Source organism: Cimex lectularius, unplaced genomic scaffold, assembly GCF_000648675.2.
Source record: "Cimex lectularius strain Harlan isolate CLEC.00 unplaced genomic scaffold, Clec_2.1 scaffold50, whole genome shotgun sequence".
Lineage (NCBI taxonomy): Eukaryota > Metazoa > Arthropoda > Insecta > Hemiptera > Cimicidae > Cimex > Cimex lectularius.
In genome coordinates this window covers 1,723,666-1,751,317 of record NW_019392716.1, presented here as the reverse complement: position 1 = coordinate 1,751,317, position 27,652 = coordinate 1,723,666, and the positions used below count along the sequence as shown (strand labels likewise).

General features: G+C 36.5%; 1 protein-coding gene across 7 annotated transcripts in view; it reads left to right on the top strand.

Annotated features, from left to right (window-relative positions):
- The window catches only part of LOC106664328 (protein roadkill), a 132,871-nt gene that overhangs the window by 90,968 nt on the left and 14,251 nt on the right, over nt 1-27,652 (top strand). For 4 of the 7 annotated variants that reach the window (XM_014389968.2, XM_014389965.2, XM_014389969.2 and 1 more), the window contains one exon: nt 21,373-21,490. In XM_014389968.2, the coding sequence (XP_014245454.1) occupies nt 21,413-21,490 (78 nt within the window). In that variant the 5' untranslated portion in view covers nt 21,373-21,412. Of the gene's footprint in view, nt 1-20,312; nt 20,618-21,372; nt 21,491-23,127; nt 23,235-25,724; nt 25,749-27,652 lie in introns of those variants that run through there. The other 3 variants (XM_014389970.2, XM_014389971.2, XM_014389972.2) reach the window with 3 other exon arrangements.

Here is a 27,652-nt window from a genome sequence, read left to right as displayed (position 1 = left end):
GCCGAAAGGTGAAAGTTTACACAGTTAATCTTCAATTTTACCTGCTTAATAATCGAACCACGCTCCTACATAGACCAAAATTGCATCTATTTGATTTATACTGTTGGAACTAGAAATTTTTTTAATCAAATAAAATTGTGCCAACAGATTGGATGGAATGGAACTCGTCTTGTTATCTATATTCTATGTATAGATTATCTGTGTCTAGTTTATTGCCACGCTCGAGAAAGCATCCGACATGCGGATATGCCGCCGATTCAGTTACCACCATCCGAGGCCGGTTTTTGTTTCGTGTGGGTTTCGTTCCAATGTGAAATTATATAGTCCTGCCTCTGTTGGTACAAGGATATGTGTAGTCGAACGCAAGGTAAAGGCCTTCCGAGCCCTTGAACGCGTAGCGTTATCCTTCGCATTTATCTTTTGTCATAAGTTCTAATCAAAATCCAACGGTCGCCAGGATATCCGGGCACGGGAACTTGCCATTATTGTCCAATTTATTTAATTGTTTCTAAAAACGCAGGAGCTGTCTTTTGTTGTTGAAGGGTAATTCGTGCGTTGACAGTTAGTCTGAATAATTGAAAAACAACTAGAAAGGGCGGACCAAATTATTCAATAACTCAAAAGTCTCAACAACCAAAAAATATTAATAAAATCATTCGTTTGGTCATATACCATCAAAATATGTTTTATGTGCAGAAAATTAGTGAGTAATTTACCTAAATCTTCCGAATCTTTTGAAAAGGGCGGAAAACATCCAATATACTTTGGACAGTTTTACTTTGTTCAACAATCGCATAAAACACAACCGATTCCTTGACTTTGAATATATTCCATTTTTGAAACCGCAGCCGTCCAACCTACGAACAGTGTTCTGAATGTGTGGTGTATAGTGACCGTTAATTAATTATTATCTAGGGATTGTGAGATGCTGTCTTATGTGATGTAGGTTTAGAAAAAACATTTTCCTTATCGTGCCAACGTTTCGGACTTTAATTAGATCATCTTCAGGGCTCAAAGTGTGTTTTCTGTGTAAATTCATGAATGTACCCTTTCAACACGACATACAACAATGACACATGTACACAGAAAATATACACTTTGAGCCCTGAAGATGATCTCAATAAAGCTCGAAACATTGGTACAGTAAACAAAGTATTCTGAATGTTTCGTCAATAAATTTTACATATGTAAGAAGTAATTGAGTAATAAAAACAAAAACAAGAAAATATTTTTTTAATGGCCTTTTTAAATTTTCGTCTCTGCATAGGTTACTTAATTTTCATACCTTTTCCCCATAGTTGCTGCGACAGTCTCAATCAAATTTTGGAATTGTAAATTATTCAGATTTTTGTTTATAAAATTGGCACGTCGACGCTGCAATACATTTAATAATTTTGTAATAATGTTGCAAAAAGTGTACAGTTATGAACATTTCTTGGGGGGGGGGGCAGAGTTTCTTAAACTAAATTTGACAAATAAACCGTTTTAATTATACCCCGATAAATTGTATAATGTAATGCATTATATTTAGTGGTCTATTATAATATAGCCAAATTACTTCTTTCAATTAATTAATCTTTATGTAAGGTATTGGTTGACATGAAAAATGGCAAAAAGGAGGGGAAATTGGAAAGGTAGATTGAGATGGGAACTTGGTGTCCGAGGGGATCGAAGTCACGATAGCCCAAGTGGTAGAGTAGCGGCGTATCTAGCCGAAGCTCGTGGGTTCGAATCCCGCCCGTGACGCTGAATTTTTCAACCAATACCTTACATAAAGAATATTGTAATATTGGCGTTAGGCGCGAGGTAAACTCGCATTTTTTTATCATCGGAGATCGCGCGTTGTTGGAACTGATTGAAACGCGCACCACGGCAAAACATGAGGCGCGATCTAAATATTAATAATTTATTTTTTGAAAATAATAAGTTGATTAAAAAAAACACAAAAACCGGCTATTTTAACGAAAACAAGTAGAATTCTTTATAAAAACGTTATGATTTCATAAACATTCTTGTTTTGACAATAGTATCAGTGTTACTTTTTTTTTTGTTTGTTTAATGAGTCAACTAGATTTAGAAGTTTTCAAATTAAATCATATCGCTGTGGCACGTAACTTGGCGTACAAATTAAAAACCTGAAAGAGTTTGAAGCTTGACAAATATTTTTTTTCGGATATGGAGTTTTGCGGTTTCAAAGAGCACTTCAATAGCGTAAAAAATTATTTCTTCATTGTTATTGTTAATATTTTTGTAATAGGTGTGTGTATATTTGATTGTAATGTACCTTTGGTAATACCATAAAAATAAACATCTCGTTACGAAAGTGATGAAAAGGCAGAAACAAACTCCACAAAAGAAATAAAAACCGAGTTTATTAATAATGCTTTATTATTAAACGATATATAACCATAATTTTTTTTTAAATATTGTTAAGTGAACATTGTAGGCATCGATTTCTAGGGATCTTAAAGATTTTGCGTTATAGAACAAAGCTAATTGACAATAAATAATTATCCTCAGTGTTTAAAATCGAAAGACGTGAAATGTTTAGAAACCTCGTCCAGAAGGATAATATTTTTAATGTGATGTGCCTTTTAATGGTTTTTAATCACTAAATTTTTATCTTTAAAATATTAAATATACATAAAGGAAACTTGAACAAAATTCACAGGGTACACAGTTTAATTCTATTGGTACATCTGGCGATTTGTAGGTCATAAAATTTAAAAATCCTACAAAAGATGTCCATTGTGTTCAAGGTCAAAATACATTCAATTAATTAAGGATTTTTTCAGCTTAGCTTTTTTTTGCAGAAACAGAAGGAACAGTATTAAAAAAAAATATAAGGAAATTTGAACAAAAAAGAGGCTACAAACGTTCATTCGTAGGTCATAAAAATTAAAAATGCTATTAAATGTCCGTTGTGTTCAAGGTCCAGACACTCGGTACACACAATTATGGATTTTTTTCGGTTCAGTCTTTATGCCTCTTTTTGTATTAATTAAAAAACGGAAATGTATTAAAAAAATATAAGAAACTTGAACAAACAGGTTACAAAAGTTTTGTTCTATAGGTCAAAACAATTAAAAATTCTGTTAAAAGTCCTCCGTGTTCAAGGTCAGGATACTATTCATTAATAAGACTTTTTTTAGTTCAGTCATTAGCTTTTTTGTTGTATATAACAAAGGAGCCGTGTTAAAAAAGATAAGGAAACGAACAAATACACAGGTTACGAAAGTTTTGTTCTATAGGTCAGAAAAATTAAAAATCCTATAAAAAAGATCAGTTGTGTTCAAGGTCAAGACACTTACTATTATTTAAGCATTTTTTTAGTTCAGTCTTTGTACCTTATTTTGTTTTAAATACAAAAAGGAAGTGTATTAAAAAAATATAAGAAACTTGAACAAACAGTTTACCAAAGTTTTGTTCTGTAGACAATAAATTTAAAAATCCTATTTAAAAAAGTCCACTGTGTTCAAGGTCAAGTAGCTTTTCATTAATTAGGGATTTTTTTTCAGCTAAACCTTTGTTGTTTTTTGTGTGTGATATAACAAAGGAACTGTTTTATATCACTTAATCAAAGAATCACTTAAAAATGAACATGAGGTTTAAAACGATTTGTTCTATAACACAAAATCCGGTACAACATACCCACTTTGTTCAAGATCGAGGCAGTTTAATTACCAATTGAGCATGTTTAAATTCATTTATGCTTAACCCTTGCATAGAAACGATCGTTGTTTTGGACATTTAACATAGACCTTCAATTTTAAACACAATTTGTGTAACTGTTTAACTTAATTAAAACTTCTGTGGATAGGCATATTAGATCTCTGCTGGGTCGAACCACTCTGAAACAGGCAAAACTCAATTTTAGTATACCATTAACGAACCTTCCGATAAATGAAAGTGTTTTTATTAATGATTTATGTGAAAATTATTATAAAAATTACTGGTGAGTGATAAAGAATATGTTGGATAGTTCGTTTGAAGTTTTTTTATTTTATGCTTATGTTTAAATGTGCGAAATGTTTATGTGAAGAAAGGTTATCTTGTTTGTCTATAAGAGGAGTTCCCTAAGAATCCCATCGGTTTTGTTAATGGTTCTCCTTGAGACCCAGGGGGCGTTTCCGTTAATGGAGTCTCCCAGTTGAGTGTTACCTGTTCTAAAGAGGCTCGGACAGGCAGGCGGATGAGGTCGAATCCGCCCTTGTTGCCAGGACGGGTCTGGTTCCAGGGAGAAACCTTGGGGCCTTCTTTGTGCACTGGCCGGCTCCGAAAAACTCGGGGTTACGTTCAAGGTTCCATGTGCGGATCCGAGGGGGCAACAGGTCGTCCCAGGCCGCATCCGCCCACCCGAGCCACCATAAAAATCGTAGAATTCTTTCAAAGTGCAAATGTGATTGCAACCTTCGTTCTAACCTTGCCGGGGCCTTTCAATGGCAGACCCTGTGTTGTAATCGCTCAGCTCTTAACGTTTCACGTTGATTTTTAAACGAGCCCCGTCGTTTCCTCGTCCACTTATCCAAAGGAATGCTCGTAACACGTCCTCATACTTGTAATATTCTCGTCTTGCCGCAATCTTTAATTAATCTTCAAAGCAGTGAAGAATATGTTGGGAAGACTCTATAAGAATGTTTTACATATGGTATCGGTAGGCATTTGGATCAATCCTCAATCACGGTATGTCCTTCGAGCGAGATATCTATGGCTCATGAAGTTCCACTTGTATTATGACGATATTTGAACCACACATCGTAATACTTACTTATCGGTCGAGATAAGAGGAGGTCTACTTAAGAAGATATTATAACAGTAGTAAATAAAAAAAATTATGCATGTTGAAAAAAAAAATATGAGGGTTTGCAACAGCAGAGGTTATATAAACCCTCGGTGGGCCGGTGTTTTTGAAAAAAAAAAGCCCACGTGTAAGTATGTCGGGTTTGAATGCAGGGCCGCTGGATTCGAACCAGGGACTTTTACCTTACAGTGATGAGCGCCGTGTCAACGCCTGAACCGTGCGGCCAACGACGCCCCCTACACACATTGTTGAATCCAAAATGGATTTTTTAAAAATAAACAATGCATTTAATAATTTGAGACATTCAAATATTTGAATACACTGCTTGCAGTATATTAAACGAATTTAGGTTTTTACCTACGCACTACAGATAAGTGAAAGGCAGTACATTTTTCCATATTAAATTAATCCATATTTACTTAGTGGTCATGATTCACCGTATTAATTATTCTTTTTCTCTAAGGTTTTTGGTTGAGATGAAAAATTATTGTCACGAGGGGGATTCAAACCCACGACCTTCGGCTCAATACGCTGTCGCTTCCACTTAAGATATCGTGACGTAGATCCCCTCGGTCACCACTCCTCATCTCAACCTACAACCGTTCGAATTTCCCACTTTTTGCCTTATTTTCATCTCAACCAAAAACGTTAGATACAAATAATACATAATTGGAATAATTAGTGTGTAGTACTTAGTGACCGCTAATTAATGACAATTTAGAGATCGTGAGATGTGGTCTGGTGTGATGTAAGTTGAGAAAAACATTTTCCTTATCGTGCCAACGTTTCGATCTTTATTTAGATCATCTTCAGGGGTCAAAGTGTGCGTTTTCTATGTAGATGCTTTATTCATGAATCACCCCCTCAACACGACATACAACAATGATCATCTATACAGAAAACACACACTTTGAGCCCTGAAGATGCTCTAAATAAATATCGAAACGTCGGCACGACAAGGAAAATGTTTTTCTAAACCTAAACCAAACCAGACCGCAGCCCATGATCGCTAAATAGAGAATAATTAATATTGTCAATTATGGCGACAAATCAAATATAGATTTATTCAATAATTAAAAGAAGTAATTACTTCGCTAACAGCTCCCCCTGGCCACTTAATAAATCGCTGAGAATCGAATCTTGATCACAAGTCTTTTGAAAAATGGAAAAAAAAGGTCGAACGGTTGTAGGTTGAGATGAGAAGTTGGTGTCAGAGGGGATCGAAGCCACGATAGCTTAAGTGGTGAGAGCAGCGGCGTATTGAGGTTGGTTCGAACCCCGCTCGTGACACTAATTTTTCATCTCAACCAAAAACCTTTGATAAAAAGTATAATTAATTGGATTTTTTCCATATGTTGATAATTACAATAACTGATAACGTACAATCGTTTACAGCTTAGTCCTTTCTCCTAGTATCCTCACTGTTTTCCGTGTTTGGCATTTCCCCATCTTCAGGTACAACACTGAACACACGACCAAATTATAAGCTCATCACTCTACCCCGCAGAAGGGGCAGAAAAAGCTCAGAATAGATTTATATCCAATTTGACCGGTTCGTACACTTTCCCCTTGAGTTTGTCCTTTTTGGAGGTCACAAATCCACAGTGAAGATGGTTAAACGTCAGCCAAACCAAAACAAAGAAATTGGGCAAATTGGGATAATCAAACAACAATAAAGTCATTAAATACAAGCTTGTTTCTGAAGATTCTTTTCAATGTGACCCTAAAGGATTGAAATTGAACATAACTTGATCTGCTATCAACACCAAATATCAAAATATTCGCTAAACAAACACAATTCAATGCTGATTGAATTAGAGAATTTATAGATTAAAGTCATATAAAAAATAAATAATTTAAAAATATAATAAAATATTAAATTCAAAAGGCAAATCTTAAAAAAAATCTAGTAAATATTATGAAAATCAATTTAAAAAATGCAACTAATTCGTATCTCATCACAATCAATTTTAGAAATTGAGGGTTGCAATAAAGAACGAAATAAAATTAATAACAGCATTAAACAGTTTCAAGCATTTTTCAGTTCAACCAATCATTCAGAAGCTAAGCACACAATGCACAATTTCAAATGAGCATTTGTAATGTATAAAAAGAGGGAAACTATTACCATAATTTACAAGGTAATTAATTACTGGACATTGCAACACGATTTTGTCGATAAAAATCCAATTCCCGAGGTTTCTTTCGTTTGTTGAGAATTCGATCGACCCTGTACATCCCAACGGTTCACAGTTGTTCTTTGTCTGTTCTCGAATCGCTTTCCCTTTCTGTCCGCACGGCGAGATTAGACGGGCCGTCTAGTATCGAGGGAATTTATCAATAAAAAGTTCTGTTTCATATATCAGCGTGACTGAGGTCTCGTACAAATGTATTCTACCGAACTTGACAACAAAGTCGAATAAATAAATGAGTAGTAGTTTGGGAAAGAAATCGACTCGTCAAACGGCCCATGAACAATCTACAGACATGTGTATTATTAACTACGAGTTGAGGAAGGAAAAATATTCGATTCGAATTTACAGTCCTTCTGTAAAACGGAGCGAGAAAAGACGGACCCATAGATGAATATAGACACCCCTGTACATTTCAGTTTTGAACGAACAAAAATTATTCAATTCTTAAATAATATGATGCCCTTTTTTGTTCCAATATTTTTAATTCTTAATAAATATAAATACCAAGTCATATAAAGTTCCATGTAAACATTTTTTTTCTGAACGGGGGCAGTAAAAAAATAATCCAAAGGTGATTCAATGTTTACCCAAAATGTGTTTTATTACTCAAAAGTGACCAAAAAAAAAGTGAATTTGCTTGTAAACTCCGCTTCTTTATGCTTTTATTTATGTAGAAACAACATATATTCGTTATATAATGAAGCCGACTGCTTCATGGTCTGAATAATTTCAATAATGTAAAAACAGGACTGTAACGAATCAAGTACAAAATTCCAAAGTAGACACTTCAATATTTGTTAAGACAACAATTTCCAATTTATATTCAATGAAAAGTCTGTGCTTTTGGACTGCTTCGCCCTACTTTCCAAGCGAGAAAAGACGGACCCATAGATAAAAAAGACCCCTGTACCTTTACCTAATAATTTCAGTTTCGGACGAACAAAAATTATTCACTCCTTAACTAATATGAAGAAGTTGCCCTTTTTTGTTCCTTTTTTTTAAATTCTTAATAAATATAAATACCATGTCATATATAAAGTACCATGTAAAAATTATTTTTCTGAACGAGGGCAGTAAAAAAAGAATCCCAAGGTGATTCAATGTTTACCCAAAATGGGTTTTAATACTCAAAAATGACCAAAAAAAAGTGACTTTGCTTGTAAACTCCGCTTCTTTATGCTTTTATTTATGTAGAAACAACATAATGATATTATATTCGTTATATAATGAAGCCGACTGCTTCATGGTCTGAATAATTTCAATAATGTAAAAACAGGACTGTAACGAATCAAGTACAAAAGTCGAAAGTAGACACTTCAATATTGGTTAAGACAACAATTTCCAATTTATATTCAATAAAAAGTCTGTGATTTTGGACTTCTTCGACCTACTTTTCCAAAACATTTTATCTGCCAGGAAAAGTAAAGGGTTTTTAGTAGTTAACTACCTTTTTTGTCTATTCTCTCAAATTCCTTTCCCTTCGGGCCGGATAATCCCCGATCGGTTTAGCCTGGAAGGGAATCTCTCAGAAGTCAATAAGAGCGATAAGATAACGATTTGTTTTCGACCGGGGATAAAATTCTGCCAGTGCAGTGCAGTACATGAGCTTTCAGGTCGCATCCGCCGGCTGTAATATTTAACGTCTCACGAAGCCCCAACTCTGCAAAATGTAAGTTGAGTCTTCTATTAACAATTCCTATTAGAAAAGCTTCATTGATTTGAAATATGTTGAAGGATTTTCAAATGGGTGTTCAAAATATAGTGAACTTTGTATAATAATTAATTAATTACAAACCGTTACGTTATCAACAAATTTGTAAAGTTTCTATTATTTTTTTTCCGAATTCGCACAAAACGTTGTTTGAATTGAAATTTATTTAATCCAAACAGACCATGACGAACATGTTTTGTAAGAAACGGACGAAACGTCTAGATTCTTGCCCAATGTCCCGAGGTCCCACAAAGGTCGTTGGCACTTCTACTACGAAGTGCATTACACTCTATACTCCCTTTTTATTATATTTTTTATATGTATTTAGTCTATTTGAATAACGAGATGGAGAGCTGCGCGTTGTCGCCGGCTTTTTCATCCCACAGCCGGGCAGCTGATCCTCACGGCTCGTTAAATAAGAATGTCACTATTTAAAAGCCGAGTTTAGTTTTAAGTCCACAAATGAAAACACGTTAGCAACGATTTGTTTTGATGTGGCCGGTTATATTTATCTAGTGGGAACCTACGCTGGGGTCAACGTTCCCATAAAACGAGCGACTTGGTTTAAAAATGTCACGAAAAACCTGTTTTTTTCTCATATCCCTTTAAACTTATGGTTATCAACAGTGATGACAATTGATTTAGTTTCAACTGTAAACAATTTATTTGTTGCAATAAATCGCGTAAATTGATTAAATCAAAAACTTGGCAAAATTAAAATTAACCACTGCGTTTTTGTTTTCTACTCAATGTTTTAAAAAAATTAGTCTTGTTGAAAAAGCCATTGAAGAAATACTCCTGGTATGGTATGGTAAAAATGATACTAGGAAGCTGGGTTTGTGATCCCCAGCGACTGCACCCTTCTGGCTTATTGTGCCTTCCTAGTTCCTTAGTTCAGTACAATAGACCCATAGTCAGTACAATAGTTTTTTCGTATGTTAGGTTAAATCTCCATTGAGCTGTTGCTTCCTATTCGAAGATGATATGGGTGGCTGTTTCCTCCTCCTCATTACATAATCTGCAAATGGGATCATCCCTGTATATACCCATGTGTAGATGTTTTCTCAGATGCTAGTGACCGGTTAGTAGTCCTATAACTTCTCAGAGTCCAGCCCTCTCCAACCGCAGCAGAGATTTTGCCAGTCTTGGTGAGGGTTGTTTCATCATAAGTTTACTATGCACCACTAGAGTTTATCCACTTCTCCTTTTGTTTTGTTTGAATCCATTCTGCGATGGTGGGTTCTTTATTTCTTTTTGTTATCCCAAGAATAGGTTCGGGGCCTATGTATGGTCTTGCAGATCCTCCTCTGGCCAGACTGTTTGCTTTCTCATTACCCAAAATTCCTTTGTGCCCTGGCACCCAAGATATCATCAGGTTGTTGTGTTTCCCCAGGTTTTGGAGATTTTGGATGCATTCTCTGACTAATTTTGATGTTATTCTTACATGCTAATGCTTTAATGGCTGCTTGGCTATCAGATCTTATGAGGATTTTTTTTGCCATTGTAACCTCTTTTAATATTTTCCAGGGCACAAGCATTGATGGCATGTATTTCTGCTTGAAAGACCGAAGTGTACTTCCCTAATGAGATTGCTCATGTTATGGCTTGTACAGAAAACGCCTGATCCGGTTCCTTCGTTTGTTTTGGAGCCATCTGTATACCATATCATTGTATCTGATGCTCTCCTGAGTTCTTCCTATCCTTTCTAGTCTGTTGAGACTTTATAGGATGTTGTAAAGAATGTTTCCGGGATCATATAGTCAGTCCGCATTTTTAAGAATGGGTGTCTGATTTTGTTGATTATGATTGTATGCCCGAATTGTTTAGTTCCTACCCAAAATTGTTTCTAGAGCCTAAGTGAGCTTTTCCTAGCCTCTTCTTGTATAAATATTTCCAGTGGAGGTAGGTTTAGCAAAGTTTCTTATGCATTTTCTCATTGCCCCTGGGATACATAGGTTTGCTAGTCTTTGTATGCTGCCTAATCTTGGGTACACTCCTGCTTAATACCATATATGTTATACATAATAATATAAATGGCGTATTATTAAATTACTATTATTAAGACATTTAATTAATAACCAGTGTGGTCAAGTTTGTTACATATGTTACATAAAGCTCAGTGAAAGTAGCAAAAATTTTCCTCGATTTACTTCACACCGGATGGCAACTTATATCAGAAGATTGTTATTTTTTGTCTTGCCAAATTTTTAATTTATATTATGTAAAATGAACTTTTTAAAAGACATTCATTTTTTATTTATAATTTACGTGTTTTTTTTTATTTTTCCACGATTTTTAAAAATAAATTTTGTTTTAACTTTTCATTCATTAATTTTTTAGGCGTTTCGCGAACTTACACACACATCATCAAATGCTGGCAAAATGTCCTTACGATGTCCTTTTCTACTTTTGATTATTGATTATTCTGGGTTATCTAATTTTTCACAGGTTATTCCCTGGTATTTCAGTTTTTAATATTATGTAGCGGATTTTTAAATTTATTTATTGTGTTTTATTTGTTTGTTTTATTTTGTTTAGTTTACAAGGGAATAACCTAAAATTATATAATACAGGATAATCAAGAATCAAAAAAGAGAAAAGTACATCTTACATCAAATTCTGATGATGGTGTAAATTCGCGAAATGACAAAAAAACTCAATGTAAAAATAGAACAATTTATTTATACAAAACCACGTGCTTTTTTTCTAATGATAAAAGATTAACTTTTTGGCTTATAAAGTGAGGATTTTTCTCTCATAAGAAGGAATAAAAAGCTAAAACCCGGTAAACATTATTAGGGCTGTTTGGGGAAAATGGCAATCTATATCGGATTTTTGTCGAAAAAGCTACAGGAACAACAGAAAACCCGTGATCATGGGGTAAAATGAGCAAACAGGCCGTCGTGTTATTGAAGGGGGGAAGTCCCGTGTACAGCCTCCCTTATAAATTTTCTTGAGGGGACGTCCCTCTTCGGTTGCAAGCGGGGACGTATGTGCCGCCCACCCCCGGGTCCTCCGAACGCTTTCGATTCACCCTCGTTGCCGAGGGGGAGATAGCCGAGGGTGCCCTCAGCCGGGAGAGTTCAACAACCCGATCCACGAGGATTTCGGCCCGGAGGTGAAGAAACTGCTCAGAGAGGCTAATGCTCTCTGTTTCTTTCCTCTACGTGCTCCTCCCCCGGTTTATAAACGGCTATCGCACTGGATTCCGTCAACTGAGCTTCCTATCCGCATTTTTCCACCTTCCCGTTTCCTATTTACGGTAATTTGGAGGAAAAACCAACAGTTACTGTATCACACCCTGGTAGTCCTGGCGACATGACTCGAAATCAGCATGATAAAAGTAAATAGAAAGGTTTTACAATTTAAATCACGTTTCTTTCAAATAGGAAACAACTCGAGCAATTTGAGCAAATATTTTCGAGTATTGTTAAATAGAGTTGCAACATTAAATTCCGCTAGGTCTTTGAAGCTTTGTGACTTGGTCTTTTGCCTTGTAACATAAAGCCTAATGGGTAGTCAGGAATCGCTTTATCTTCGCATTCAAAGGATCTGACTGATGGAACTTTTCTTATCTACGTTTAAAAAAAATCATTTCTAGATTTCTCATGGATGTTGTGAAATGCGACTATGGGAACGCGCCCGGTTGGCCAACTCGGCACAAAAAACCTGCGAAAAATTCGGACGGATACGGCATTAAATGATATCCAATTGTCAGCGTTTCGTCCATGGGAAGTATCGGGAAGGTCCGATCGGAAGGTTAAGACAATGGGCTAGGATTTCGATAATTGATCGCGTAGAACGGGATCCCCGAGGAACCCGGCCGGATAATCCAATTAGATGCCACCTGGATACGTTTGAAACGCTGCTCCCCATGGGAAATAAAGACTTTAAGAAGGATAGGATCTTGTTACAGCCTTTGTTTTTGCCCTTTTATTCCTTTACCTTGGCTATATTGGCTATGGCATATAGGTACAAAACTATGCAAACACCACCCTTCTATATAAATGTGAGATGCGGTCTGGTGTGATGTAGGTTTCAGAAAAACATTATCTTTATCGTGCCAACGTTTCGATCTTTATTTAGATCATCTTCAGGGGTCAAAGTGTGCGTTTTCTGTGTAGATGCTTTATTCATGAATGCACCCCCTCAACACGACATACAACTATGATCATCATCATAATCATCATCAGGGCCTGGGATTTATAAACATTGTTTAAATTTTACAAATACATGTAGGATGTGAAAAAATGAAATTATATTTTTTTAAAAATTTATACATTGCTATTGTATAAATGCATTGTTTTTTAATCTAAAATTTTCTAGCATTGTATAAATTCATTTTTTATCTAAAATTTTCTAGCATTCTATAAATTTATTTTAAACTAAAATTTCTAGCATTGTATAAATTCATTTTTTCACATCCTACATGTATTTGTAAAATTTAATCAATGTTTGTAAATCCCAGGCCCATAATAAGACTGCTAGAAAATTTTAGATTAAAAAAATGCTTTTATACAATACTAGAAAATTTTAGATTAAAAAATGAATTTATACAATGCTAGAAAATTTTAGATTAATAAAATACATTTATACCATGCTAGAAAATTTTAAATTAAAAAAAATTATACAATGCTAGAAAATTTTTGATTCAATCAAAATATGAGTGAGTACACATACGATTGAATCTAAAATTTTCTAGCATTGTATAAATTCTTCTTTTTTAATCTAAAATTTTCTAGCATTGTATAAATGCTTTTTTTTCACATCTTACATGTATTTGTAAAATTTAAACAATGTTTATAAATCCCAGGGCCTGAAGATGATCTCAATAAAGATCGAAACGTTGGCATGATAAAGAAAATGTTTTTTTAAAACCTACGTCACACCAGACCTCATCTCGCGATCTCCGAATAATGTTCTAAATAAACATCATCGAAAATTAAGCAAGCTTAAATTCATTTTGAAACGACACTGGGTTACTTATTGGGTCTAGTTTTGAATAATTCGACAAACACGCGAGTCAAGACGGACCCAATAAATAACATAGTGTAGGTTCAACATTCACCTACACGCAGCCCAACCCACAGCATCAACTTTAATAATTAAATTAATTAAAAATAATTATTTTATCTAATCTTGATGTTGTTGTGGTTGTTGCGGTTTGTATAGGAGTATTACCATTTTTATATCCCTGACCAACCACTGAGGACGGCGAGAAGCCTAAACCTGCCTGACTCCCTTGAAGTTTGCTACGGCAATTATTAAATCGTAAATCCTTAAATCACTTATTTCGTCTAGGTGACGTTTATCCCGTAGAACAAGTTTACGAAATTAGCCAAGTAAGAGACAGCAGATCGACAACAATTAATTAAAATAGTGACTCACTCGAAAATGAGTACACATGCCTGATTAGCCTGTTATTACATTTATTCTTCACACTTAGTTCCAAAAAAAAATCCAAATAGTTTACTACAACATAACGTAAGTCTTCTTAAACATAGAAGCATAATTATCTTCTGATATAATTTTCTTTATTTACCCCTTGTTTAATTGAATCGTAAATCGGCATAAAACTAAGTTTCACTCTTGGATGGAGAAATAAACTGAAATTGGACACCTTATGGTTTTTTTCTTAATCGTAATTTTAAGCTCAATTTTTCTTCTTTTAAACGTAACCTAAAGCGGCTCGTATAATTGGGCATAAATCAGCATCAACCAAGGGCCTTTCATGTCTGCGGTTAAAAAACAAAACGAGTCCTTAAATCGTTACGCGTTTGGGTATTTTCACGTTTTTTGAGTTTTCTTTACCAGAGATAATTTTCTCCTCTTGGGTTTTAACTTCAACATAATTACATAGAAATATTACAGATTAAGACCAAGACTCTAAACATAAATAATCATAATTGTTTAATTACTTTTGGTACTCTACTCCTGGAAAATAAATATGTTTTGTCCTCTTAGATTTTCGATTTTTTACAATATCTGCTGAAACTTTCTTAATATATCCCAATGCCATTGTACTCGCTTGTATACCATCGACCTCTTATTTATCAAAAATGCATATCTGTATGTTTTTGATTGTTTGTTTTGTTTTTTGTTTTTTCGCCGTCAAGGAAGAACGTGTCACTGAGGAGGATCAGGCCTTTCGCAGATAGCTTTGTGGAAAAGTCAGTGAGGTTATTTTATAACGACGTAGGCAAAGAATGAGATTTTCTAATTGTTAGACCTTCCCCGTAGCCCGTTTTGTGTATGCCTCGTCTCGCTGAATTTGTCACCGTTTCGTTATCAAAAAATGTGAGAAAAATCGCAAAATTGTTTTTTGTTTCTTTTTTTCCCTTCTTCTTGCCTTTTTCATCTGTCAGAATAACAACAAAGATTTCCAGCTACGTGATAAAGTTCTGAAAAACATCCATCGCATGACTGGCAGACGAGACTAATAATATATTGCGTATTATCAAATTAATCGCCGAGATTATCTATTTCATAATATTGAACATACAAAATACTCAATAGATAAATAAATATCACGTGTACCTGGAAATGTTTTTGAAAATTTCCGAAGATTTTTTTTAGATGTAAAATGTACTGTTTTGCCTATTGTAAAATATTTTCGTTTCCATTTCTAAGCGTACGATTACTTTCAGTTCGAAATTTGGCCTTTGTTCAATGGTTGTTGGTTGGTTGGGTTTCGTCTCTTGGTCCGCCCGTTATCGCTTGTCTCGGAAATAAAAAACCAATTCCAAAAGGCTTGTTTATCGGGCATAACCTGTTAAATTTCCCGGACGTCAACGACTTTTAATCAACGCCGGTGGTGGCATTGAACGAAGCATTTCGCCTATCGGAAGGGCCCCGGCCTGGTGGAGATGGACAGTACCAGCTGGCAGGTCGTTGCCTCCTCCGTGACGCATTCGGATTTATATCTAACAATAAGTTTAATTCAAGGATGAGGCGGATCATCTGCCAACTTAAGCCTTTTCAATTCAATTTACTATAAATTTATCCAGGGAGGAATTAATTATAAATTAATATATTATATATTGGCCTACAACTGACAGTTGGTAGTGAACATGATTGTTCTTCCATTGGCTCAATTCTATAACTGAGTAAAAACCTTTAAAACTTTATTTTTTGGTAAATATATAATTTTTTTCAATATCTGCATTGGATTTCTTTACTTAATATCTATTTTTTTAAATATTGTACTTTCATTTAGTTTTGTAATATCTGGAAAGGTTATTTTTCTAAATACTTTCGCCAAGGTGTTTTTTTTTGTTCCTTATAATTTTAAATTATTTACAATTCTTTCGGTTGTTTTATGGTATTCGTTTACATTCCAAGTGAACTTCTGTAATATTAAACCGTGTGATTATTTGAAACATTGCCTCTGACGTTCTTTTTGTCAAATATGTTGTTTCCCTTAATCGATTTTTATTAGCTTATTCATAATTATATAATTACTCAGTTAATTGTACACGATGTTTCGAAATGAAAAATTTGTGTTACAGGCGGTTTTCGAACCCACGACTTTCGGTTAAATACGCCGCTGCTCTACCACTTGAGTAACTTGGAATACACTGGGAGTCGAGATGAGAAGTTTGTGGCATGGGCGATCGAAGTCAAGTTAGCTCAAGTGGTAGAGCAGCGGCGTATTTAGTCGAAAGTCGTGGGTTCGAATCCCGCCTGCGACAAACATTTTTCATTTCGAAAAATTGTGTATAATTAATTGAGCAATTATATAATTAAGAATAAAAAATCAGAAACGCGTCATTTAATATTGTGTTCAATATTTTATATGTAATAATTCATACCATGTAGAAAATATTTGAAAAAGTGGTACAGACAAATAATCACACGAAATTTTTTTTCTATTTTTGACTTCCTTATATAATTTGAGTAAATTAGCTTAAATTCAGAAACGATTCTGCTCATTGTTCAGTGAATTCTTAAATAATCAATGCCTGATCGTGAATTTGAATGTATAAATTTGTAATAATTGATTTTCCTTAATATTTTCATTTATAATTTGTTGCAATCAAGAATGAGGTAGTTTAGAAAAACACCTTTTTCATTTTTTCGCTGAGTTTTTGTCCTTTATTCGGGGTCATCCTCAGGGCATAAAGTGTAGTGCTATTCTGTGACAACACCTTCGCACAAAACCAATATGACACCACAAGAATAGCACCACACTTTATGCTCTGAAGATGTCCCGAATAAAGGTCGAAACGTCGACAAAAAAATGAAAAAAATGTGTTTTTCTAAACTACCTCATTCTTGACCGCTCGTCACGACTTGAACAAATTATGAAACAACAGGTCACTAATAAGGGGGCGTCGGTGGCCGCAACGGCTTAGGCGTTGACACGGCGCTCATCACTGTAAGGTAAAGGTCGCGGGTTCGAATCCAGCGGCCCTGCATTCGAACCCGACATACTTACAAATGGTTTTTTTTTTCAAAAACACCGGCACCCCGAGGGTTGATATAACCTCTGCTGTTGCGAACCCTCGAAAAAAAAAAAAAAAAAAACAGGTCACTAATAAACCCATATTTTAATTTATGGTTTTCTCCTTTTTTTTCGTGATCATGACCTCACGAAAACTATGTATGAGTGCGAGGTGGATGGTGGTGGGTTAAAGAAAAATATAATAAAGGGACAATGTTCCAGCCCCAAATGGATATAAAAATAATATAAAGTATTGTTTCTCGGTTATAATTGACTTAAAATCAAGCAACATTGAACTTCATTTTACAGAAATTGTGTCATTTTTTGTATTTGCGAATTCGCCGGTTTTTCCAACCGGGTTTCCATCACACGATCTGAAATCGGGCTTTGCGAGGTCAAGGAAGCCGGGGTGAACGTCCTGACCGACCGCTTGATTAACACGGGACGGATCCGGCCGAGGATTCTGAGAGGGTGCGCTCTCGGCTGGTGAATTATAAAAAGCCAGGGCCCCTGGATCCGGGAGAGCAGGGATGCAACGCCCTTCCCGATCGATTTGCACCAGGCTGGAACGCGCACCAATTTAATTCGGGTCGGCTTGATTGCGGAAAACCGTGCCCGCCCTGAAAAAGAGGATAAATTTTGTCACGGTGAATATAAGTTGGCGCGAAGAAAGTTCTATAAACTAGGAAAACGGAAAGGTTTTCAAGTAAATTCCATTTGACAGGTCGATGGGAAATCCGGGAAGCTTGCTTCCAATCAATCCCAAACGATTCATTAGTACAGCGAATCCTTGAACCAGCTAATTTCTAATTGATTACACATGTTCGACATTGGACTAACTCCACGTGCACATTATCAGCGAAAAACGGATGAAATATTTTCGATCAGACGTCACATTTCGTGGCTAGAAGAGGCGGACAAATGAACAAGGGTAATTAGGCAATTTGAAGCTTATACGATAATATATATAATAAAAGAGTTTTACATCCAACCAAACCAGTCTACAAAGTATCAACTTTACAATATTTGCTAACCGAAGGAATTTCCAAAGGCAATTTGAATCGCAATACAATGGCCCGAATAATCTCAACCCCCCCCCCTTCTCATTCCATATGAAAAAGATAATTATATTTTAAAATTGTATTTACTTAATCTTCATAGAATATGGCAATCCATATATGCATTTAGCAGTCATTATTGACCTAATAATTATTTTAATTAATTATACTTTTAATGTAAGATCTTGGTCGAGATGATATAGCAAGTGAACGAGAGGATTCGAGCCCATGACCTTCGGCTAATACAACGCTGCTCTAACCACTTGAACTATCGTGAGATTAAAAGTATAATTAATTAAAATAATTAATTCGGTCAATTATGATTGCTAAATGAATGTGTGACTAAATAGAAGAAGCCCTAGGCGAAGGAACCGGATCGGGTGTTTTTTGTACAAGCCCAAAATATGACCAAACTTATTAGGGAAGTACACTTCGGTCTTTCAAGCAGAAATACATGCAATCAACGTTTGTCCTAGAAAATCTTAAACAAGGTTACACTGCCAAGTACTCATAAGATCTGATAGCTATCAAAGCATTAGCATATGAAAGAATAACATCAAAATTAGTCAAAGAATGCATCTAAAATCTCAAAAACCTGGGGAAACACAACAGCCTGATGATATCTTGGATACCAGGGCACAAAGGAATTTTGGGTAACGAACTGGCCAGAGGAGGATCCGCAAGACCATACAAAGTCCCTGAATCTATACTTGGGATAGCAAAAACAAATAAAGAACCCACCATCGCAGAATGGATCCCAACAAAACATAAGGAGAAGTGGATAAACTCTAGTGGTGCATAGTAAACTTATGATGAAACAACCCTCACCAAGACTGGCAAAATCTCTGCTGCAGTTGGAGAGGGCTGGACTCAGAGAAGTTATAGGACTACTAACCGGTCACTAGCATCTGAGAAAACATCTACACATGGGTATGTACAGGGATGATCCCATTTGCAGATTATGTAATGAGGAGGAGGAAACAGCCACCCATATCATCTTCGAATAGAAGCAACAGCTCAATGGAGATTTAACCTAACATACGAAAAAACTATTGTACTGAACTAAGGAACTAGGAAGGCACAATAAGCCAGAAGGCTGCAGTCGCTGGGGATCACAAACCCCGCTTCCTAGTATCATAACCATCACCATCGCTAACAGCTCCCCATAGCGATTTCGCCATAGAATCCCGATTTATCGACATTTGAAAATAAGGGAGAAAGAGAGAAAAATTGGAAATGTCGTAGATTGAAATGCGGTGTCTTGGTGGATGGAAGTCATGAAAATTGATGGATAGGAAGTAAATTGTCTTTTCCACAAAAGTGGTTAGAGCGGCGGCTAAAACTCAACGGGGGTCCAGAACACTTAAACTATTTTCATACACGTCTTTTTCATGGACTTTCTCAGGATGCGGACAGACAAAAGCACGCTTGTTCCGAAATCCTTTCGGGTTTTCTACACACGATCGTAATTATAAGAGAAAACGTCTGTAGTGCCCAAAATAAGCATAGCCCCGTTCCTATAGGGTCGTAAACCGATAATCGTAATCTGTGGAAATCGGGATCTGAAAGTGACTTTTATCCCGATCGGGGATTTCACTTTCCTCCTGGGTGAAGAGGGGGAGTCGATTATTCATTAACGGCCTAATGGCTTGCGTTGATTGCCTATTATAATTTTATTAGCGTTTATATCCAAGTCGAAAAAAAAATCAAGTACTTTCTCATACTTAAAGAAGTCGAGGGTATTATTTTTTTCTATTCTTTTAGGAATGCCTTTCTGAAGGTGTATTTGTACAAAACTATGGATTTCCAATGGATTATAGAGGATAAAGCGGTGGAATTATTGTTTTTCGGCTTATCCAAGGATTGAGAAGGCCGCAAGTCGGGATGTGACAATTGGCACTCGTTAAGAAGGAAGGTCGTGCCTCGTTCGGCGTCCGCGGGTCGTCTCACCTCCCACGAGGATGCGGATCGACTTTAATTAACGCCGATCGCATGTCGGCACATTATTTTTTTTTCGAATCCTGACGTTTACATTTTTAAAGGCCAGATGATTGAAATGAAAATAACCTTACAGTTTATTCGTGGCAAAAAAGTGAAAGAATACGCTTAAAGAATTCCTTCTATGGGAACAATTTTGTAGTGGGTTCTTGTTTCAAAGTAATTTTTTTTAAAGCAACGTTCTCGGCGGTGTCAGATGCAGTTGAGGGGCGGCGCAGCGGAAGCGAAGGAAGGCACGGCGATACCGGGCGCACCGCGGAGGATGTTCTGAACGCAGTTCACCGAGTGTGAACCGCCGGGATTGTCTCGGACTCTGGAGAAATCGTCACCGCCCGGGAGAAGGAGCGGAGTGAAAGCCTCTGGGGATTTTTATTCGCCGAGGAGTCCGAAAAAGGAAATCCACACGAAAAGGTCGGAAACGATTCTTCCTTTCCCTCCGGGCGGCGAGTAGTCGGGATCTGGCTTCGGGGACCGGCTTCCCGGGGGGAAAATCGCGGGGGAGGGCGTGCCGTCGGGAACGAGGAGAAGGCGAGACGCGGCGGACCCAACGGCCGTACCGTCTCATCACTCCATCCGTCCCTCGCCTAGGAGGCCGGAAAACGGCTCATTTCCGCCGAAAACTCGCAAAAACATCCTCGGACCTATCCGTAAATCATGTGGTGCACACGCTATTTTCTTTTGGCTTTGACGTATGATTTATTGAAAAAATTCCGGCCGTTGGTGTCCCGGCGGCCAGAACTGCGAATTTCTGTCAAAAACTTCTCGGGACCTTACAAACCCTCATAAATGCTCATCTTTATAAACACGTATAGGTAAATTTAGAATTAATAAGCGAATTAATTCTCTCGCAAACTTAATTTTTTAGGTTTTTATATTTTTTTACCTAACATATTTCGGTTTTTTAAATTTGAAATTTTGTAAAATTCAAAGCCAAAAGAAAATGCCATATCCGTCGACAAAATTGAAGCCGGTTAGACTTAAAAATGGCTTATTTCTTGTTAAAATAAGAGTAGAATTTATCCAGAGAGACTGCTTTTGAATTTTGATCCGGCCTTTGCCTCGATCCTTTCCACTTTCCCCAGCCTCGAGTTAGATGAGCTGTGGGAGTCGCCTACTTTCACTTTCCGATCTCTTCCTCACTTTTTATGTTTTATTTTTTTTTCCAGGCTGCCGGTGGTGAGCGATTGCTCTCGGGTAGGCTCGAGCATGGCCGTCCCTCGGGTTCCCAGCCCTCCACCGCAGGAGGCGAACACGCCTGTCGCCGAAAACTGGTGTTACACGCAGGTAAGCACTTTTTTTAAATTTCGTATTTTACCTCTCTCTCTCTTTCTCTCCCTCTCTCTCAAAAAAAAAGAAAAAAAGGCATGCTGTGAAAGGAGACGGCGATACGCGTGATATGCCAGCATTCGGTCCAAACCTCCATTCCAAAGAACTGTTCCCTTGTTAGCTCAACGGCCCAGTTTGAGAGAATTTTAAATGTTTTAAAGTCGTGAGGGAAACGTGCTTTTTCCATGCGGATGCGCGAGAAATTAAGGGGCTTTAGAATCCGAGCGGACCCTTTGTGAAATTAGGCTTTTGTCAGTCGATCGACTGTCGTTAGCAGTTAGTTGGAAACTCAGGTCCGTTTATTCTCCATGCTAGTCCGTTTCATCCCTTTCCGTTCTCCCTCCAACTCTTAGCCCGGGCCACACTAGACGGAACGCGACGGAAATTTCTGCTGCACAAGCTTACATTCAAAACACAGCCAGCGACAGACTGAACGGAAATTTCCGTCGAGCTACGTTAGTGCACCATCGTCCGTTGGAATGTTCCGCTGGGTTCCGTCTGAACAGATCAAAACAGTGCAAAGTAGATGGGATGCGCCATACCGACGACGGACAAGCGTAGAACGGAAGAGGTAGGTAGTCGGACGTGCAAACTGCAAGTGAAGCTGAACTAGGACGGACTTGGACCAATTTATTCTGAATTTCTATAGTAATACCATAGTATTGGAAGAACATGACAGAATAGCGTCAAAGTTCCTCATGCAGACAGTGTAATTGACCAAGTGCTACCTTCTTCATATTCAGTGGATGAATCCAATGTTCTCTCTTTCTCTTCTGCTTCTCCATTGCCTTGTAAATACACAAAATGAAAAGTTGTTTCATTATACCGTACAAGACCAACTGAGTCACTTTATCAACTGCATATCCAAGCAGTCGTTGAAGTCATTCCGTTCATTTCCGTTGTTTATGTGGCTTGTGCGGATTTTTCGTCACGAAAACGTTCGTCGCATTCCGTGTAGTGTGGTGCCGGCATGTGATTGTAGATTGAAAATTGAGTCGGATGCGTTACTTCCAAGCTATCGTTGCTATCCTGAAGGATTGAGTGTAGTATGACAGTCAGTCGTATATGTGGTTCAAATGTTAAGCTTATATTATTATGAGACTTTTATTATATAGTATAGTTTTTATGTTCATGCGATGTATAATATCACCGTGTAATTCGAGGCTAATGGAAACTATTGCTGGGTTGTAAATACGGTTATTTTTATTATCCTCGTCCGCGAGCACGGATTCGGCCTCGTTTGTCATTTACGGTTTGAAGGTTGTGCCAACAAACCTTCAGTGCTAATGAATGACATAACGGGCTGGAAGTTAAGAACAAAAAAGACGAGAGGGATCGTAAGTCATGTCTCTTATCGGCGATTTCTCGCCGTCGGGCGATTTTTCCGTTTCTCAACATTGGAAAACCGATTTGAAAAATAAAATTAAAATGTCCTCTCTGATCTTGACCTTCGTCGTCTCTACTGGGGATTGCACTGTCTGAGGGGGGAGTACTGTTGCACAACGTCCGACACTCGTTGCATAGTGATTCACACATTCTAGAACTGGTACCACGGATCAATTTGCGATCATCAGTGAAAAAACGGAAGTTGTACTTGTACCAATGGCCGAATAGTGTAAAACGACCAATTCGTTAAAAAAAGAAAAAAAAGATGGTAGTATTTTATGCAGATTTTTGTGACACAACTAAAATAAATAATAAGGTTAGTCTTTTCATAGTAAAGGTATAATTACAAAAACCTACGAAAATCATCTCGAGAAATCAAGTCATGGATCTAACAGTCGAATCATGATCATAGTGATAAAAATCCATACCCAAAAATCTAATCGTACATCTCGGCTAAAATATAATCCAGATCTGAAAATCGTCTCACCTTTAAATATACAATTGAACCAAAATAAAAAATAGTTTAAAAATCAAATTTTAGATTATTTGATGAAATAGGAACGTTTAAAAATATGATCATAAATCCTAGTGAATATACGATGAACTGTACGAATCGAAAATCAATAAATAAAAAACCACTTTTAAAAAAGAACTAGGACCATGTTGAAAATACTAAACATAGAAAAGTATGTATTACGATCAAAGAAAAATAACGGGTCGAAAAAATCTGATCATAAATCAGAATGCAATGTGGATACATTCAATAATTGAACTGGCTTCTCGGGATGATTAGAGTTAAAAGATAAAATCTAGAATTAGAATCAATTTGATTATTAATCATAGATTGAGGATAGTAGATCATATTGAAAATAATAATATATCCTTTGTCATAATGAAACTTATACGCCAGGCCGAAAAAATTTCCGGAAAAAAGACAATCAGAGCTACAGTCTTAAATGGTTCAGCCGAACAAACCTGTAAATAAAGTCGACGAACTTATATGAACCTACGGTGGCCTGTTGGTCGATGAACTTATGCGATCATCGCAGAAAATAACGTTCGGATCACGGTGATCATTCCTTTTTGTCAGGTTCTATACAAGCTGTAAAAGATATATTATAAAAAAAATTACCCCCCCCACCAATTTCATTTATCATCCCTTTTGTATTGAGTGCATCAAAAGCCACCGTTCCATTCATGAAGTGTTTATTCGCCGACGCGGCGAGACCTCGCGGACGCTCGGTCGCCTCCATTTCCCCCGGGAATGACGGAATGGCACCGATTCGATCCGGGATGAAGGATTTAACAGGGCATACAGACGGTTATCCACCTCGTCCGGCATCATCCATGACCTCAGCCGGGCAAGCAGATAAATGTGTTCCGTGAGGATATCCATTCCTCTGTGACTTACGATCTTTTGTTCAATTTATTAATTGTTAACCTTGTATAATTTTTAAAAAAATAAGTAACATTAATTTTCCAGTAAAGACATGCATATTTACATTATTTTAAAAACTGTATTAACTGTATTATAAGGTATTTGCAGTACACCATCCACGCTAATAATTATAAGCTTTGAGGTCCTTTCCAATCCTGCAAGGGTTTAAGGATCTTTAACTAGCCAAATTTGCCGGTTCTCGGGCGCAGTAGCGAACTTCTGGTCCCCTGTTTCACTTTTTGTAGGACGTGGTTGTTTTTTCAAATTGTAAATAGATCTTTTTTATGTGTTTTCGTGCGTGTATTTATTAGTGTGAGTGGGAGGAGTGATAGTGAAATGTAGCGTAACCATTGCCCCTCCAACAGTGTGTGGGTTTAGGGTCGATGGAGTAATATTTATAACTTCGCTAGTTTTCGTGGTCCGCTTGACCAATTAATATCTTTCAATTAATTAAGGTTTTTAGGTGAGATAAAAAATGGCAAAAAGAAGGGAAAATTCAAAAAGTGGGGTTGAGATGGGAAGTTAGTGCCGGAGTGGATCGAAGTCGCGATAGCTCAAGTGGTAGAGCAGTGGCTTATTTAGCCGAAGGTCGTGGGTTCGAATACCGCTCGTGACACTGACTTTTTTATTTCAACTAAAAACCTTAATTAATTGAATAATATTTATAACCCCATCGACCCTAATTTAGGTGTGAATGTATTTATTTGTGCGACTGTATTAAGAACATAGCTCATTAGGGATTTTTATTAGAATGAAAAATTGCCTAAACGAAGGAAAATCCTTGTGAATAATGCAAAAATAAAAATATAGTGGCATAGAAACTGTCCAATTGACGTTTGCAGTTCGAGCACACGCGCCCACCCACGCGTCACGCTTTTTATTTTTCGTCTTCAATTACTTTTTAGTATGTATTGTTTGTGTTTTAGTTTTTATTTTGTACTGTTTATTCGAAATAAATTGAGGAAATCTGACTGAAGAATAAAGTTTTTCATCCGGAGTGATCCACATTGACAAATAATTATCATAAGCTTTATATTATTGAATTTTCAGCTTTATAATTGACAAAAAGTCTGTGTTTTATAATAATTCTTTAAGTATGGAATTTCTGCGTCGGAGATGTTCATATCTGTGTTGGAAAATATATAAAAAAATCTGCCATGACGATTTCAATGTTAATGCGATGGAACGAGGGCCATTGAGATACCCAGCAAGGTCAGTTTGCAAATAAATCGCACATTGAACACTTAGTAATTTCAATTTTAACTAGATTCCATTTGTTTTGAATCCCGTGTTTTTCCCATTCATTCTGTTGGGCCTTCCAAAGGGCATTAGAGTTAATTCCTGTTTGGCCAATTGTACACTGACCTTTGGGTGCGACGAATCATGCACAAGGTACGCCGTACACGTCTGTTCAATTTCATCTTTGGTTTCTTTTTGTCCTTTTTTTCCCGCATTAATTTTTATATTGTGCATCTTACAATTTGACAATATAGAAAAACCAAAAAAAAACAGAAGTTTAAATGAATCAAGGAAAAATATTTATTGTAAAATAATTAACGCTTAAATCGTGCATACATTCAATAACTAATACAGGTCATGGTCATTTTTTTAACGGTGTCACATGCGCACATGAACATAACAGAAGTTCATGGTCGTGTTCACAACTAAATAATAAATTTATTTAAGTATTTCAAAAATTATAAATTTTATAAAGGTTCGACGGTTTTTCTTTTCAAGTACCCTGAAAACAAGCGGATTTCATAGTTAACTTTAATTTTTTTTTACCAAACCAAATGCAGGATGAGAATGGGACATACGCGGCCCTAACTATTTTGCTATGTAAATTCCTTTTTTTTTAATTTATTTACCGTGCGAAATTGTCGCCTTTTCTGTACGGTCCACCACGCGTATCAAAAATTTCTCAAATTTTCTGACACAAGGGCCTGTTTATCACTTTATCAATCAACGGTAAAATCACACGGTGTCACTTTTATCGATTTTTGTATGTGTGAGTATGGTGGGAAAGACTTGAAAAATTGTGCCATTTAACTTTAAGTTAAAATGTGTGGTGTTTTACTTGATGATTATTGAGGATTATTTGGAGGTCTGGTGTGATGTAGGTTTTAGAAAAACATTTTCTTTATCGTGCCATCGTTTCGATCTTTATTGAGATCATCTTCAGCGCTCAAAGGGTTTGTTTTCCGTGTAGATGTGTCATTCTTGTTTGTCGTGTCGAGAGTGCCCTTCTTTATATGTTTAGGATACTGATTGTTATGGAGGATATGTTTGTATATCTTTATGTTCTTGTGGTGAAATGATTCATGGTTTAGAGTAATAATTCTGAGAAGTAGCCCTTTGGCCGGGTTTATTATTGTATGAAGAGGATGGTGTGATGTAAAGTTGAGGTAGCGATCTGTTTCTTGTTTTTGATACCAATCTGTGATCAATGTGCCATCTGGTTGTTTTATTACGAATGTATCTAGAAACGGTATTGTTTTGTCGATGGGCACTCTCAACACGACAGAATGACACATCTACACGGAAAACGAACACTTTGAGCCCTGAAGATGATCTCAATAAAGATCGAAACGTTGGCCCGATAAAGACAATGTTTTTCTAAAACCTACGTCACACCAGACCGCATCTAACGACCTCCAAATAATCTTTAAGTAAAAACTTATTCTTTAAAAATTTGAAACTTTGTTGAAAATTTATTTAGGATTTTTTTTCTTATTTTGCTTTTGAAATGCTAGAACTGTGTTCGTTGTTCTAGTTTCTGTTTACGAGTATTGTCTTTTTTTCCTTTGTTTTAAATTGTATTAAAATAATTACCCTCTTTGTCTCTGGTCTCATTATTTTTATGGTCTATTTTTGTCATTGTTTTGTGTTTTATAGGTTAAAAATATATTTAATGGTTATGATACGTTCATTGATTCTCACAGGATCAAGTTTGTAAAATGTGAACAATACGTATTTGCACACTTAATTAAGGTTTTTAGTTGAGATAAAAAAGTCAATGGCCCGAGCGGGATTCGAACCCACGATCTTCGGCTTGAATTTAATACGTATTTGATTAAATATTTTAATTGGGGGGGGGCTCAACGGTTTAGGCGTTGACACGGCGATCATCGCTGTAAGGTAAAGGTCCCGGGTTCGAATCCAGCGCTCCTGCATTCGAACACGACATACTTACAAATGGGCTTTATTTCAAAAACATCGGCACCCCGACGGTTGATATGACCCCTGCTGTTCCCTGACCCTCGTAAAAAAAAAAATCTAATTTACCTTTCGGCTTA